Source organism: Polypterus senegalus, chromosome 18 (genome assembly GCF_016835505.1).
Source record: "Polypterus senegalus isolate Bchr_013 chromosome 18, ASM1683550v1, whole genome shotgun sequence".
NCBI classification, from domain to species: Eukaryota; Metazoa; Chordata; class Cladistia; order Polypteriformes; family Polypteridae; genus Polypterus; species Polypterus senegalus.
This window is the reverse complement of record NC_053171.1, coordinates 39,527,139-39,540,185: the sequence shown is the minus strand read 5'-3', so window position 1 is coordinate 39,540,185 and position 13,047 is coordinate 39,527,139. Positions and strand designations below refer to the sequence as shown.

General features: G+C 40.4%; 1 protein-coding gene across 2 annotated transcripts in view; it reads right to left on the bottom strand.

The window, feature by feature from the left end:
- Positions 1-13,047, bottom strand: part of arel1 (apoptosis resistant E3 ubiquitin protein ligase 1) — a 58,540-nt gene that overhangs the window by 28,843 nt on the left and 16,650 nt on the right. Inside the window, exons 6-8 of one of the 2 annotated variants that reach the window (XM_039742227.1) lie at positions 4,486-4,712; positions 2,886-3,123; positions 703-812 (exon numbers count right to left, since the gene is read on the bottom strand). In XM_039742227.1, coding sequence (XP_039598161.1) covers positions 703-812; positions 2,886-3,123; positions 4,486-4,712 — 575 coding nt within the window. Of the gene's footprint in view, positions 1-702; positions 873-2,885; positions 3,124-4,485; positions 4,713-13,047 lie in introns of both variants that reach the window. The other variant, XM_039742226.1, reaches the window with a different exon arrangement.

The window sequence follows — 13,047 nt, the reverse complement described above, 5'->3', positions numbered from 1 at the left end:
CAGGTGCAAACAGAAGCAAGTTAGATGGGTTCTTTTGTTACTTGCACGTTATATTTAATGAGGAGCAATTAAAAGCACTAAATGCACTTGTTTAAGACTGAAATAACTATTTAAGGGTGGGGAATCTTAACAAGCAACACAACAAAAATGAAGTATCACAATGCTGGTTGAGCAATAAAGCAATTAAGTGCTTCATGAGCAAAAGTTGACTCCTCATTATGAATCTGGGTTGGAACAAAAACCTGCAGCCCCCCCAGGACCAATGTTGCTCACTTCTAGATTATATAATGTACATGTAATTCTTATATGTACTTTAAAGCTTAACAATTTTACCTAAATGCAAATGTGAAAACATGCCAAATAATTTACAACAATATCAAAATATATGATCTATTTTTATATGGACAGAATTTAAGTTACTAGGCAAAATACATACTGATAAAGAATGGTTTAACAGTAGATGAAGTGTAATAGAAAACACTTCAGTTTTAAAATACAATAAATGTACTACAAGGTAGAGTATAACAATTTTAATTTTAACAGGACTAAATCTACAAAACATTGAACATTTGATGTTTAAAGTCTGTAAAGCTTGGCTTTCAATATTCTGAAGTTAAAAATAGACTTTCAATACCACAAATAAATTACAACTCATTAATGGGGAAAAAAGACAACAGAAGGTGAAGTAAATGATTGTCTTACTGGAAGAACCTGTACACCATATACATGTTCATCATTTAGGGCAACTGAATTGTTTGTTGGATTTCCATATTCATCTCTGGGTTCAACCTGTAAAGTGTGCTGCTGTCCAGCTGTCAAAACCAGAGTGGAAAAATGGCAAGTAATTTTTGTTTTAGATGGAACAACAGCTCCTACAATGGAAAAATAAAATAGTTTTTAAAATAAAGAATAATGAAAAAGCATGTCTACATGTGTAATACACCTTATCTCATTATAAAAAACTGGACACTACAGATCCAATTTCATGTTCACTGAATATATCTCTGCAGATTACAATTCACAATTACAATTTACTTGTTTCATTTAAAAGGCTGAATTAATAAAACGGTTAATGTGTTTGTCCACTGGCAGATGTCACAATTTCTAAATGTTTCTTGTCACTTTGGGGTTTTCCTAAATGTTTAAAAGGTTTGAACAGTTCCCTACATGCTTTTCTTGTGTTCATCAAGAAAAACATTTCATCTTGTTTTAGATTTGAATAGATTTTTAAATGTGTGGCAGTCTAAACCCTGACACATTTATAAATTCCATTTTTGTAGATATTAATTTTACATGTGACAGATATATTACAAAATGCTAATTCCAGAGGATATGCTTACTTGGTAAGAAAACAGAATGGAAAACTAAAAATAAAACAACTTTGTAAAACTAAGTACAGAAAAACTTCTGTTTCAGACTTAATATTATTTTATCCTTACAAAATTTAAATTTTGATAGATAAACGGAACTAAAGTATGAGTAGGTTTGGAATAACTAACATTATAAACAATGAATAGAATCGTAATGTTCTTGCAATCTCAAGTTCAAAAATAAGAGAAAATCTACTGAAACCTACTTGAGGCTAGATAAAAATGTCAAAAACTTAATTTAAGAAGCTTTTTTTATTTTAGTGTCTACATTGTATAATGAATAATCTATTATGCAAAAATTTTAGTAGGATCTTCAGTCCAAATCATCATTTAAACTAGCCACAGGCTGTAATGTAATGCCCTACATATTTAGTATACAGATTCTTCGTAAAACTTAACCTGATTAATCCGATTATAGCAAGAATATTTAGTACATTAATTAACATGGACAACTATAAGTTTATATGGTTAATATTGTTCCACACATAGAACACAGTTCATTTTTGTAAAATGAGTATATGGTAATCAATATGCAATAAATCACCACTCTCCAGCACCATGACAGGAGTATTAACACAAAAAAGAGACTCCGGGTAACTCATCTGTTATTTACTCTGTATGTATGCCTTATAATCACGGTTTAGGCCTCAAATCATGGAATTTACTACATATATCACTCTATAAACATTTTACAGAACGAGGCAAAAAGCACTTAAAATGTATTTAAAAGTGTCTTGTTATATTGCACCACTTTTAAAAGACTAACTTCTTTTAAGTACATAACACCTAAGTCCTTGTTTTGTTTAATGCAAGGGTTTTTATTAATGCTGCCTTATTTAAAACGGTTCCTGGAACCTGAAAGATATTTTGCAGCTTGCTTGGCTCCAGAGGAGTATGTGGAAACTGTGCAGACCTGGAAAGCCTTCAACAAGACTTTAATGAAACTGAGGCCACTGAATGATTTCAAGCTGAGCTGTGCTGTGCTGTGGTGTCATGAAATCAAGAACCTGTTGTTTTCAATGATTTGGAAAGAAATCAGTCTTAATACTATATGAAAAAACTGAAACAAAAGCAAAAAAACGCAGAAAAAATAATTAATGCCCCAGTCATTTTCATCACATCTTCTCAAACAAGCAAGATAATCCGCTTTTATGGAATTGACAGTGTCTTCAGTGTGTTTTTGCCATAGCTATAAGCAGGTCAATCAGTCAGTTTTCAAACCTGAAACAATTCAACATTAAAACTGAGTACTTGATTTGGATGGTGCCTGGGTTACTGGTAACAGGTTACAAACTGTACTTTCTTATCAGAAACAATAACATTTTCTTTATTATCTCATTGATAAGGTTCCTTAAAATAGATTCTGTAGGCAGTACCAGCTTAAGGTGGTATTTCTTGAGAAAGTCCTTGACATGAATCAAAAATGGGTTTATTAAAATAAAAGGGGAAACAAGAATCAAAACATAACCCTTTTCTATGTCAAGAAAAACAAAAAACAAAACACAAACATAGTACCTGGTTGAAATACTTTGTAGTAAGGGCTATATGCCACATTTAGCCCTCCCAGCTTTACCGTTATTTCATAGCGGCCAGCTTTCCTCACTGTAAAAGCAACCTTAACCACATTAGTATTAGGCTCCTGAAGCACTTCTTGTGATATTGGAATGTCTTGTGCCAGCTCAATATGGGAAATATGCACACGCAAGCCAACAGGACGGGCTGCTGGAAAAGGCTGTCCATTCTTGTAGAATAACTGCAGGGAATAACAATATGGATAAAGCAAATTAAAAATGATATATAAGAAATTAAGCTTTTAACATACAACATTTAAATACCTGTTAAGAATATTCAAAGAGTCAAACCTTCTGCTTAAAGTGAAAGAAGTTTGCAAATTCAGTAATCAACTGAATTTAAAGTTAAGCTGTTTTCAAGTTCTAATTTTATTACAATGTCGAAAAGGATCAATAAAGTTAGAATACCATCAATGAAAAGACAACCCTTTCACATTTACATTTATTTTCTTCTTAATCAACCTTCATTTTTTAATACCATAATTTAAATATGAATGTTACTGGATGAAAAATACACTTCTTCTTTGATAGGATATTGTAGGGTCATTCCACACATGGAAATAAATAAAAGTTGAAGGAGAAAAAAGTGTCACAAAATTGTCCATTGTCTAATGTAAATTTAACACATAAGTAAGGGAAACACAAGGGAGAGCACAAAATATCAAAACATCTGATGACAAACCATACCATGCTGCCTCACTGGACCTATAGATATTTGGACCACTTCATTAAAATTTGGGATGGCTCAATCACTTGCCTTCCTCTTAATTTAATTATTTCATAATACTGGGATCCTTCCCAAAAAGTGAGCCTCTACCCCAACTCTCTTTTTGACTCTAGACTTAATTTGGGTTTTTGCATAAGGCTTCTTTAAACCCACTTTCACTGTTACCTTTAGCCTAGCTACACAATCACTTCTGGCTCCAGCTACAGCCCTTCTTTGGCTATAAAACACAAACTGTAATTGGTCAAAAACTAGTCCTAGCGGCTCTGTGAATCTCTACAGCCAAAGACTTCAGGAATCTTTAAATGGCTAGGCCTCACATATAACCTTGATCGATATATTAAATGCATTATCCTAGGCACATCCACCTCTTCCCCACCTACCCCTTTTACACTGGTGGCCCTGCCTCTTGCTCTTTGAAAGCACAATTTATAACACCGTATACCACCCGCAGCTTTAGCTGCCTTCTACACAGGCATACCAAGTTGCATTCTCACCGGTCTCAACCCAAACACCTCTACCACCACCCCAACCAAATCCTTGTTTTCAAATATCCATGGGACACATTAACCTGCATTGTGCCATCTTGATAGAGCCAGTGGCCTTAATAATCAGTTGCCAACCAACCACCCCATGATATACAGGTACAGTATTTAAAGTGTTATTTGTCTACTATTGTTTGCTTATAAGAACTAATCTGACATCTACTCAGATTACATTTACTTTGACCAACTGTTGCTAAAAACCATGGTCAAACATTTCTTAAATGATATCTGAGTCTTTCAATTAAGCTTTAATATTGAAAAATTAGGTTTCTCACGTGAACTCGGAAAGTCATAGCATGACCCACTTCCTGTGGCTCTTTCCAGTCCCAAGAGACTTTACATGACCTTGGGTCAAGGTAGTTGCCACGGACATAATCATAGATAGTGCGATCTCCTCTTCGGCCACGTTCTTCATTCTGAAGAAAACTGACAACTCTAGCTGCAAGCTCGCACAGAAACTTTATTGTAAAGACAAACGCAATGATGGAAACTGTAATTCCACCTGTCAGTTAAAGAGAGAGATACTTTTATTAAAGACAGAAACAAACAAAAAAAATCCAATCAAACATTTTCTATCTTCCATTTAATTCACTTCAAATGAACCAGAGTTTGTACAAACAGCAATGACCAGGTTGCAGAAAACATTCATACTATACTTGGCCATCACAAGCAAAGGTAACTGTAAAAAAAGGTCATAATAATCATATTACCAATACTATAAGCATTGGCCATTGTCACACTCTTCAAAAATATAAGAGTAAATATTTATATACAAAATCAAAACATTCTTATCAAAATACTATATTGATCTGAAATCTCGATCAATCGGATATGGTATCATTTATTCCATCTTAGGTTATGTCCACATTACTATGTTTTCATTTAAAAATGGCATTTTTTTTTTTTTAAACCAAAATGATCCCTTGTTCACACTAGTGTTTTTTCATTCTTTTTTTCATTAGTACTCCCATCCATACTAGAATGACTGAAAACTCATGTGATATACAGATTTATCTACATTTGGTATGTGCAGTTCAGCGGAAAAATCCTTAAAGGGATGGTAACACCACTGGCCATGGAATTATCACAAAACTGTACTAACCAGTAAAATATTCAAACCGTACAAAATGCAATTTATATGCATACACATAAGCAATAAAACTAGCGCCACAGAAAGCAAATGTTCTATGCCTGCTGTGTTGGAATATTGTATTTCTTTTGCGAAGGGTGACCAAAAATGTAATGAGATGTTGTAATAAGCAAGATCCTGGGCCCCATGTGTCAGACATACACGCACTGAAAACTTTCCTGTACATTTCTAACCTGCAAACTTGCATGTATGCACGTAGCTAGTAGCATTGCATGCACATGAAAGTCTTATCCATGGGAAGGCATTCTAAATAGTTGCAGCACATGTGTAACAAACAACAAGACACTAGTAATTCAGCAAGAGAAGGTTGTTAAAATCTTAATCACATACTGCTTATTGATATTATATTGATTTTAGATGTTGCTGTAGAAAATATACACCATATGGCAATATGGTTGCTGATATACACACTACCCAAAATAAGACTTTCTTCTGTATTTCTGTTATTAACACAGCTCAAGTAATTACGGTACTTTGTTATATGAAAGAAATAACACAAAATAGAATATATTGGAAAAAATATTTTAAATATTTGTAAACATTAGTATAGCGAGGTTGTGTGGTACCTAGTGCTTCTGTCTCATCTATACTAATAAAAGGCAAAGCCATCACTGACTGACTGACTGACTGACTCACTCATCACTAATTCTCCAACTTTCCGTGTAGGTAGAAGGCTGAAATTTGGCAGGCTCATTTCTTACAGCTTACTTACAAAAGTTGGGCAGGTTTCATTTCAAAATTCAACGCGTAATGGTCATAACTGGAACCTATTTTTCTCCATATACTGTAATGGACGTTAGCTCGATGGCCGTGGGGGAAGCGGAGCTGCATGTGACATCATCACGCCTCCCACGTAATCACGTGAACTGACTGTGACCGTAGTACGTAGAAAAGAAGGAAGAGCTCCCAAAGAGCGCTGAAGAAAAACGCCGAATACTTTATTCGCGACATACAAGTTTAATGAGAAGACACGAGGTATAAACGAGACTTTGGATCACTTTGTAATGGAGTTAAAATTGTTGTAGCGAGAAACTTTTAAGTGCTGGGTCTTAGCTAACATTAAATAAAGCCGTGGACATCGCAATATTACACAAGAGAGCAGCTCATGTGAACTGACTGAACGCAGTATGAATGATCACTTCCATACATCAAACCTGTTCAAAAAACGCATTACACAATTGACAAGGTGGGAAAAGAATATGCTCCGAGCTGAGCTCCACAGCTAATGCGGTCTTGCGGAAGCAACTTCGTCATGCTGCCACCAAATACTCACAGAAAAATCCACAAGTTTATACACACGCTGTCTCTAGAGTTTCTCCACACTCAATGTATTCCTCGCATCACCTTTATACCCTCTGATCTCCCATTTCAATTCAGATGCCTCCAATTTCCAGTAAGGCTCTGCTTCACGATGACAAGTAAGAAGTCTCAGGGACAGACCCAACAAAAGGTTGCCATTGATTTCGGGCAAGATTGCTTTTCTCCTGGACAACTATATGTTGCATTCTCAAGAGTGAGCTCGCACAGCTTCGTCATATTACAACCAGAGTGCTAAAATGACAACGTGATATATAAAGAGAACTATAATAATCGTAATAAACGAACAATAAAACGGCAGAGAACCCGTGGATTAAATAAAAAGGCAGCTTCCTTGGCAAAGCAAGGAGAAACGACGGCATTATATGGCGTTCGTTTATAAAGCAGCGGAGAAGCTGTGTGAAGGCAGCTACATAAAAAAACAGCAGAGTGCCACACTCTGAATGTATTCCTGGCATCACCGTTATACCCTCTGATCTCCCATTTCAATTCAAATGCCTCAAATTTCCAGTAAGGCTCTGCTTCGCGATGACAATTAATAAGTCTCAGGGACACAAATTAATCATTGATGTGAGGCAACATTGCTTTCCTCCTGGACAAAACTATACGTTGCATTCTCAAAAGTAATCTCAGTGCACAGCTTAGTCATATTACAACTGGACTGCTGAACTGACAACGTGGTATACAAAGAGATCCGTAACAGATAGTTATTGGTATATTTTCACTCAATTTAAAAAGGTTTTAATTCCTTCTTAATAAAAATTTAAAAGCAGTTCTTCGTCGCCACTAGCGGTTTAGGATTTTGCTATATACAGTATATATATATACAGTATATATATATATATATATATATATATATATATATATATATATATATATATATATATATATATATATATATATATATATATATATATATATATATATATATATATATATACTATATATATATATATATATATATATATATATATATATATATATATATATATATATATATATATATATATATATATATATATATATATATATATATATATATATATATATATATATATATATATATATATATATATATATATATATATATATATATATATATATATATATATATATATATATATATATATATATATATATATATATATAGTATATATATATATAGTATATATATATATATATATATATATATATATATATATATATATATATATATTGTCAGGGGATGCCAGGGGCCATGACCCGACGGGACGCCAGGAGGGACCGGAAGAGGGTCAGAGCCCTGCCTGGACCACGTGGGGTTTGCCTTCGGGTTGCTTTGGGGCCACGGGTCAAGGGCATGGAAGCCCTTCCCTGTAGGAGCCCGTGGTCACCGCAGGAGGCGCCCCAATGCCTTGGGACTTGTTTCCCCAGCACTCCTGCCACACCAGGAAGTGCTGGGGAAGATTATGACGGCGCCGGAGAGCAGCCGGGAGGACAGCCGGCACTTCCGCCACGCTGGGCGCACGAAGGATGCCGGGAACACCAGGTGCTCATCCGGTCAGCTATAAAGGGGCCGCCTCCTTCATTCAGGGCTGGAGTCGGGTGGAAGGAGGACAAGCAGTGGAGAGTGGAGGCGGCCCAAGAAAGGCATTGTGGCCAGGACTTTGGGTGATTTGGGGTTTGTGCACGGACTGAGGTCTGAGTGACCATTGGCTGGGGTCTTAGTGACCCGTTATTGTAAATATATTGTGTAATAAACGTGTGGTGGTTTTACAACAACATGTCCGCCTGTCTGTGCCCGGGTGGCGTTCACATCTGGCGTAGTCGGCAGGATGCTCCGCCTGTTTCAAGGCGGAGACCTGTTCAAAAATATTGTTGTGGACGGCCCGGTGCAGCAGGGGACCCCACCCACGCATCAGCGGGGCTGCGGCACACAGCCCCGCTGGGTAAAGGAACCCCACGGACCGCCAGGGGTCCGCAGGAGGGCCGTTATTCCCTGAAGCGGGCGGGCGCGCGGCATTGGAGGAGTGCAGCGGGCTCCCCGATCGCGCCGTTGCTGGAGGCGCCCGGGACGGCATGGCGCCCAGAGAGGCCACGCCGAGGACGTTTCCTCGGTTAGACGGGACCTGGGAGGTGAGTTCCCTGCCTATCGGCAGCGGCCCTTGGGGCCGGGCGTGTTTTGTTTTCCAGGCAGGGACCTCCCGGATCCGCGTCAGTGGCGGGCGATGCTGGTTTGCGGGCCCGGTAGGACGGCGGCCGCGAGGGCTGCGGAGGAAGAGACGCTGCAGCTCGAAGGTGCTGGCAACGACAAGGCTGCCGGCAAGCACGCCGCCGCCGCAGAAGGGGAGCCAAGATGGCGCGGACCAGAAGTCCCTCCCCTGACAGGCACGCGATTGGACGGTGTGTCTTGTGTGCCCGCCGATGACTGCAGAGAGGCGGACCAAGGAATGTCCATCACGGGCAGGGGAGACCCGATTGGGCCGGAGGAAAGGCCCACAGGAAGTGGCGGCCGGAGGCTGACAGACAGGTAGGCTCAGCGCCGGTTAACTTCCTGTCTTTGCCGGCTGCTCTGGCGGAGCTGAGGCGTCCCTTCAGCCCGTGGAGCAGCGTGTATTACAGATGCTACGTGCCCTCCGGCTGAGGTGCTGGAACTGGAGAGGAAGGCGCCGGGCGCTGCAAACGCTTCGATCGACAACGGACGGGCGCGACGCGGGAATCTCCAGCCGGAGAGGTACGGCGGAGACGGTGAGTACAGCCGACTCCGTACAGCATGCGGGAGGGTCTGTTGAAAAGGCTGTGATGATAACGATCAGTTCCGAGTAAGCAGCCCTCCGACAGGAGGAGGCGGCGCCGCTGGCTGTATCGCGCGGGCGAGGGGAGTCCGAGAGGACGCTGAATGGACACGGGCTGCTAAGTGCCCCGGTCCTAGCGCCCTGCCCGAGTCGGCTGCGGTCTTGCGCCGACTATAGGGACGCAGACGGGACAGAGCGCCTTTTATTCCATAAGGAGTCTCAAACCGTCATGGCGTCCCAGAGTGAACGGAGGAATAAGAGGCTGGGTGCCGATTCCTCCGATATGTTGCGGACGCAGACGGGAAAGGGGCTCGTGTTGGTTAATACGGAGTCGCATATCGCCAAGGCGTCCGAAAGTGAAGGGAGGATTAAGCGGCTGGGTGCGCCTCCTCCAATACAGTGAGACGCGTTGCTGGGTGCACGCAGACGGCTGGCCGCCTCTGAGGGAGCAGAGGGAATCCCTGAGGCCGGCGGTGAGAGAGCAGGCGGTGCCGACAGTTCGCTATCGAGAGGGACACGGAAGCGCTGGAGAGGGTGCCGATCAGGCAAGTGCCGGGTGCCGGTTGGGGGGAACGCTGCGCGTGCGTGGCACGAGCTGGGTGCTTTGGCAGCGGTTCTGCCCCTGTATTCTCTTTGTAGGGACGGACCCCGGCGAGTTGAAGGAACCCCTCGTGGCGGAACAGCCCTCTGATGTCGGGCCGCCTGCAGAATGATCTCTGCCGGTGTGCAGGTGCGCCACAGCTGGAGGAGCCAACGGGGAACAAGTGGCTCGGAACAAAGGGGCGTGGAGGTCCCGGAGGGGGTGCCTACCGAGGAGGCCCCGGGGTGCCAGTAAAAGGGGGGAGCACAACCTGTGCGAGGCGCAGGGATGCACCATGGGTTGGTGCTCAGATTGTGTCTCCGCCCTGTCCCTGCTAGGAGTGCGGGCCGGACCCCGCTATCCTCGAGTGGGACCCGTTTGGGCTCTGCTGCCCTCGCGGGACGGGTCGCTCTTACCCACAGTGGTCTTCGCTGGCTGTGGGGCACTGTCAGGGATGCCAGGGGCCATGACCCGCCGGGACGCCAGGAGGGACCGGAAGAGGGTCAGAGCCCTGCCTGGACCACGTGGGGTTTGCCTTCCGGGTTGCTTTGGGGGCCACGGGTCAAGGGCATGGAAGCCCTTCCCTGTAGGAGCCCGTGGTCACCGCCAGGAGGCGCCCCAATGCCTTGGGACTTGTTTCCCCAGCACTCCTGCCACACCAGGAAGTGCTGGGGAAGATTTATGACGGCGCCGGAGAGCAGCCGGGAGGACAGCCGGCACTTCCGCCACGCTGGGCGTGGCCAGAAGGTATGCCGGGAACACCAGGTGCTCATCCGGGTCAGCTATAAAGGGCCGCTCCTTCATTCAGGGCTGGAGTCGGGTGGAAGGAGGACGAAGCAGTGGAGAGTGGAGGCCCGAAGAAAGGCATTGTGGCCAGGACTTTGGGTGATTTGGGGTTTGTGCACGTGACTGAGGTCTGAGTGACCATTGGCTGGGGTCTTAGTGACCCGTTATTGTAAATATATTGTGTAATAAACGTGTGGTGGTTTTACAACAACATGTCCGCCTGTCTGTGCCCGGGTGGCGTTCACAATATATATATATATATATATATATATATATATATATATATATATATATATATATATATATATATATATATATATATATACTAGGCTCACCCGCCTTTTAAGGCGACCGACTTTTAAGTTGACCACTTCTTAAGGCAATTCAATATGTAGATCAATTTGATATTTTATACAAACTCATTAATTTGGTTATATTGCATTTGAGCGGTATTACTTTAATACTAATAGTTTCTGTTATTTTTGTGAGGAAATGTAAACTTTTTTTCTATATTGAGGTCGCCCTTTTGAACCCCCCTGATATTTACTATGCGGTGAGGCATTTGTACTCCATCAACATTAATTATTTTCAGTGACATAATTTTGTCTATTTTTCCAGCACTTCGCGCACAAAAGCAAGGGAACGATGGGAGCACCAGAACTCTGCTCACATCATGTTGCTTCGTACAGCAAGCTGCAAGTAGCAAGTCTGTGATAAGCGGAATACCGCTACGCTTTCCACTCACGGGACGGAAGGACAATCCCAACCGCTTTTATATAGTAAGAAAGAAGAAGAAGATATCGCACAGTCTGGAGCAGAAAATCATCTTTTACCTGGAAAAACGAAACTACAAAACCCATCGTGCATTGCAAACTGGACGGGGCATGTGTGAAATTCCGCGCCTGCGTAGCACTCACGGGACGGAAGGACAATCCCGACTGCTTTTATATAGAAGGATGTATGTATGTGTATGTACATACACATATAGAGATCTGTATATATATGTGGATATGTATATATATGTATGTGTGTATATATATGAAGATCTGTATATATATGTATACATTTGTCTGTGTGTGTGTGTATATATATATGGTACGTTGCATGCTCAAGAGTAAGCTCAGCGCACAGCTTGGTCATATTACAACCGGAGGGCCGAACTCACAATGTGGTATACAAAGAGATCCTTAACAAATAATTATTGGTATATTTTCCCTCAGTTTAAAAAGGTTTCATTTTCTTCTTAATAAAAATTTTAAGGCAGTACTTCACCGCTGCAAAGCGTGGGTATTTTACTAGTGTATACAGTATATCTATATATCTATATCTATATATCTATATATCTATATCTATATCTATATATCTATATATCTATATATATATATCTATATATATATATCTATATATATATATCTATATATATATATCTATATATATCTATATATATCTATATATATATATATATATATATATATATATATATATATATATATACACTAGTAAAATACCCACGCTTTGCAGCGGTGAAGTATATATATATATATATACACTGTGAGTGGAAAAAAAACACACCAAAATGTTTTTCATCACATCTTCAACAATAGTCGGCCGATTTTGAAAAAATTTGGAACATTGTATAAACTTGTGAGTAATTAATACAACTGTTGTTGGAAAACATATTACATACACTTTGTATCAAACATTAAGTAAATCAGCCGACTATTGTTGAAGATGTGATGAAAACATTTTGGTGTGTTTTTTTTCCACTCACAGTGTATATATATACACACACTATACATACATATATTCTATACTATATATATATATATATATATATATATATATATATATATATAGTGCATCCGGAAAGTTTTCACAGCATTTCACTTTTTCCACATTTTGTTATGCTACAGCATTATTCCAAAATTGATTAAATTAATTTTTTTCCTCAGAATTCTACACACAACACCCCATAATGACAACATGAAAAAAGTTTACTTGAGGTTTTTGCAAATTTATTAAAAATAAAAAAACTGAGAAAGCACATGTACATAAGTATTCACAGCCTTTGCCATGAAGCTCAAAACTGAGCTCAGGTGCATCCTGTTTCCCCTGATCATCCTTGAGATGTTTCTGCAGCTTAATTGGAGTCCACCTGTGGTAAATTCAGTGGATTGGATAAATTTTGGAAAAGCACACACCTGTTTATATAAGGTTCCACAGTTGACAG